This window comes from Condylura cristata, unplaced genomic scaffold, assembly GCF_000260355.1.
Source record: "Condylura cristata isolate star-nosed mole 26May11 unplaced genomic scaffold, ConCri1.0 scaffold00098, whole genome shotgun sequence".
In the NCBI taxonomy this organism is placed as follows: Eukaryota; Metazoa; Chordata; class Mammalia; order Eulipotyphla; family Talpidae; genus Condylura; species Condylura cristata.
In genome coordinates this window covers 130,437-131,775 of record NW_004567199.1, presented here as the reverse complement: position 1 = coordinate 131,775, position 1,339 = coordinate 130,437, and the positions used below count along the sequence as shown (strand labels likewise).

Sequence of the window (1,339 nt, the reverse complement as noted above, 5' to 3'; positions counted from 1 at the left end):
ACAGATAACAGCAGCTACATATATAAACCAGACAGCTCCACAGATCCTTGCTTTGTTCCCCTACAAGTGACAGAATATCTTAAAGCAAGAGCATCAATTTGGGCACCGTTTCCAGAGTAATCTGTAGAATGTTCTCAGGCTTGAATCTCTCATAAGCTCATTTAATTTTTGCTCACCTCAATTTATTTAACCCAACATATTCCCAATATATTGTGAACTTCTCTCACAAGCAAGAACTAATAGTAGTGTCTCAACAAATGTGTCAATCTTGTTTTCTCTGAAAAACCTTTCTTAGAGCTGCCTTTATGGATTGGTTTCGCAAGCTGTAGATCATTGGGTTGAGTGTTGGGGGCACAACGGTGTACATAACAGTGAGAAAAATGTCCAGTGCACTTGGAGAATCAGAAGGGGGCTTCAGAAACTCAAAGGCGCTAGTTGAAATAAATAAAATGACAACAGCGAGGTGGGGAAGGCAAGTGGAAAAGGCCTTAGCTCTGCCCTCAGCAGACGGCATCCTCAGCACAGTGGAGAAGATCTGAATGTAGGACAGTCCAATAAAGGTGACACAAAGAAAGGCCATAGAAGCCAAGAAGACACTGACCCCAACCTCGCTGGTGTACTCATTGGAACAAGAGAGTTTCAGGAGCTGGGGAACATCACAGAAGAACTGGTGAATGACATGGGAGCCACAGAAGTGCATGGAGAAAGTGGCAGCTGTTTGCATGGTTCCAGAAATGACCCCACTGATCCAGACACCAACTACTCCATGGACACAGGTGCTGACGTCCATGATGATGTCATAGCGCAATGGAAGGCAGATGGCCACGTAGCGGTCATAAGACATCGCTGTGAGCATGGACATCTCAGCAACAGCACAGAGAATGAAAGCAAAGCACTGCACTATGCACTCCCCGAGGGAAATGTAGCCACTGTGCATGAAAGAGTTGTAGATGGCCCTTGGCACCGTCACGGAAATGTAGCACAGGTCCAGGAAGGAGAGATGTTTCAGGAAGAAATACATGGGTGAGTGCAGACTACTGTCCATGGAAATCACGGTGATGATGAGGATGTTGCCAGTCACTGCCACCAGGTATAAGACCAGGAACAGAGAAGCATGGATGAGTTCTAGCTCAGGCTTGGCAGAAAATCCCAACAGCAGAAACCCGCTCATAGTGAAATTCCCCATAGTCCTTCACATTCACCTTCAATATCATTTCTGTGTTATGTTGACTGCAAGACAAAATGGAACCATTAGAAATTTCTGTTACTTAAACATACAGTGAATGTTGTTGGGGGTGACCAGGTGGTAATACAAATGCTGGTAGGACTAGATAAGGCC

General features: G+C 45.3%; 1 protein-coding gene across 1 annotated transcript; it reads right to left on the bottom strand.

The window, feature by feature from the left end:
• Positions 1-262: 262 nt before the first annotated feature.
• LOC101628359 (olfactory receptor 14J1-like) lies at positions 263-1,186 on the bottom strand. Its single transcript, XM_004695700.1, has one exon. The coding sequence runs from the start codon at positions 1,184-1,186 to the stop codon at positions 263-265; it is 924 nt and encodes a 307-aa protein (XP_004695757.1).
• Positions 1,187-1,339: the final 153 nt, after the last annotated feature.

Coding starts and splice junctions, on each gene's coding strand:
- LOC101628359 (XM_004695700.1), bottom strand. CDS start 1,186: ATGGGGAATTTCACTATGAGCGGGTTTCTGCTGTTGGGATTTTCTGCC.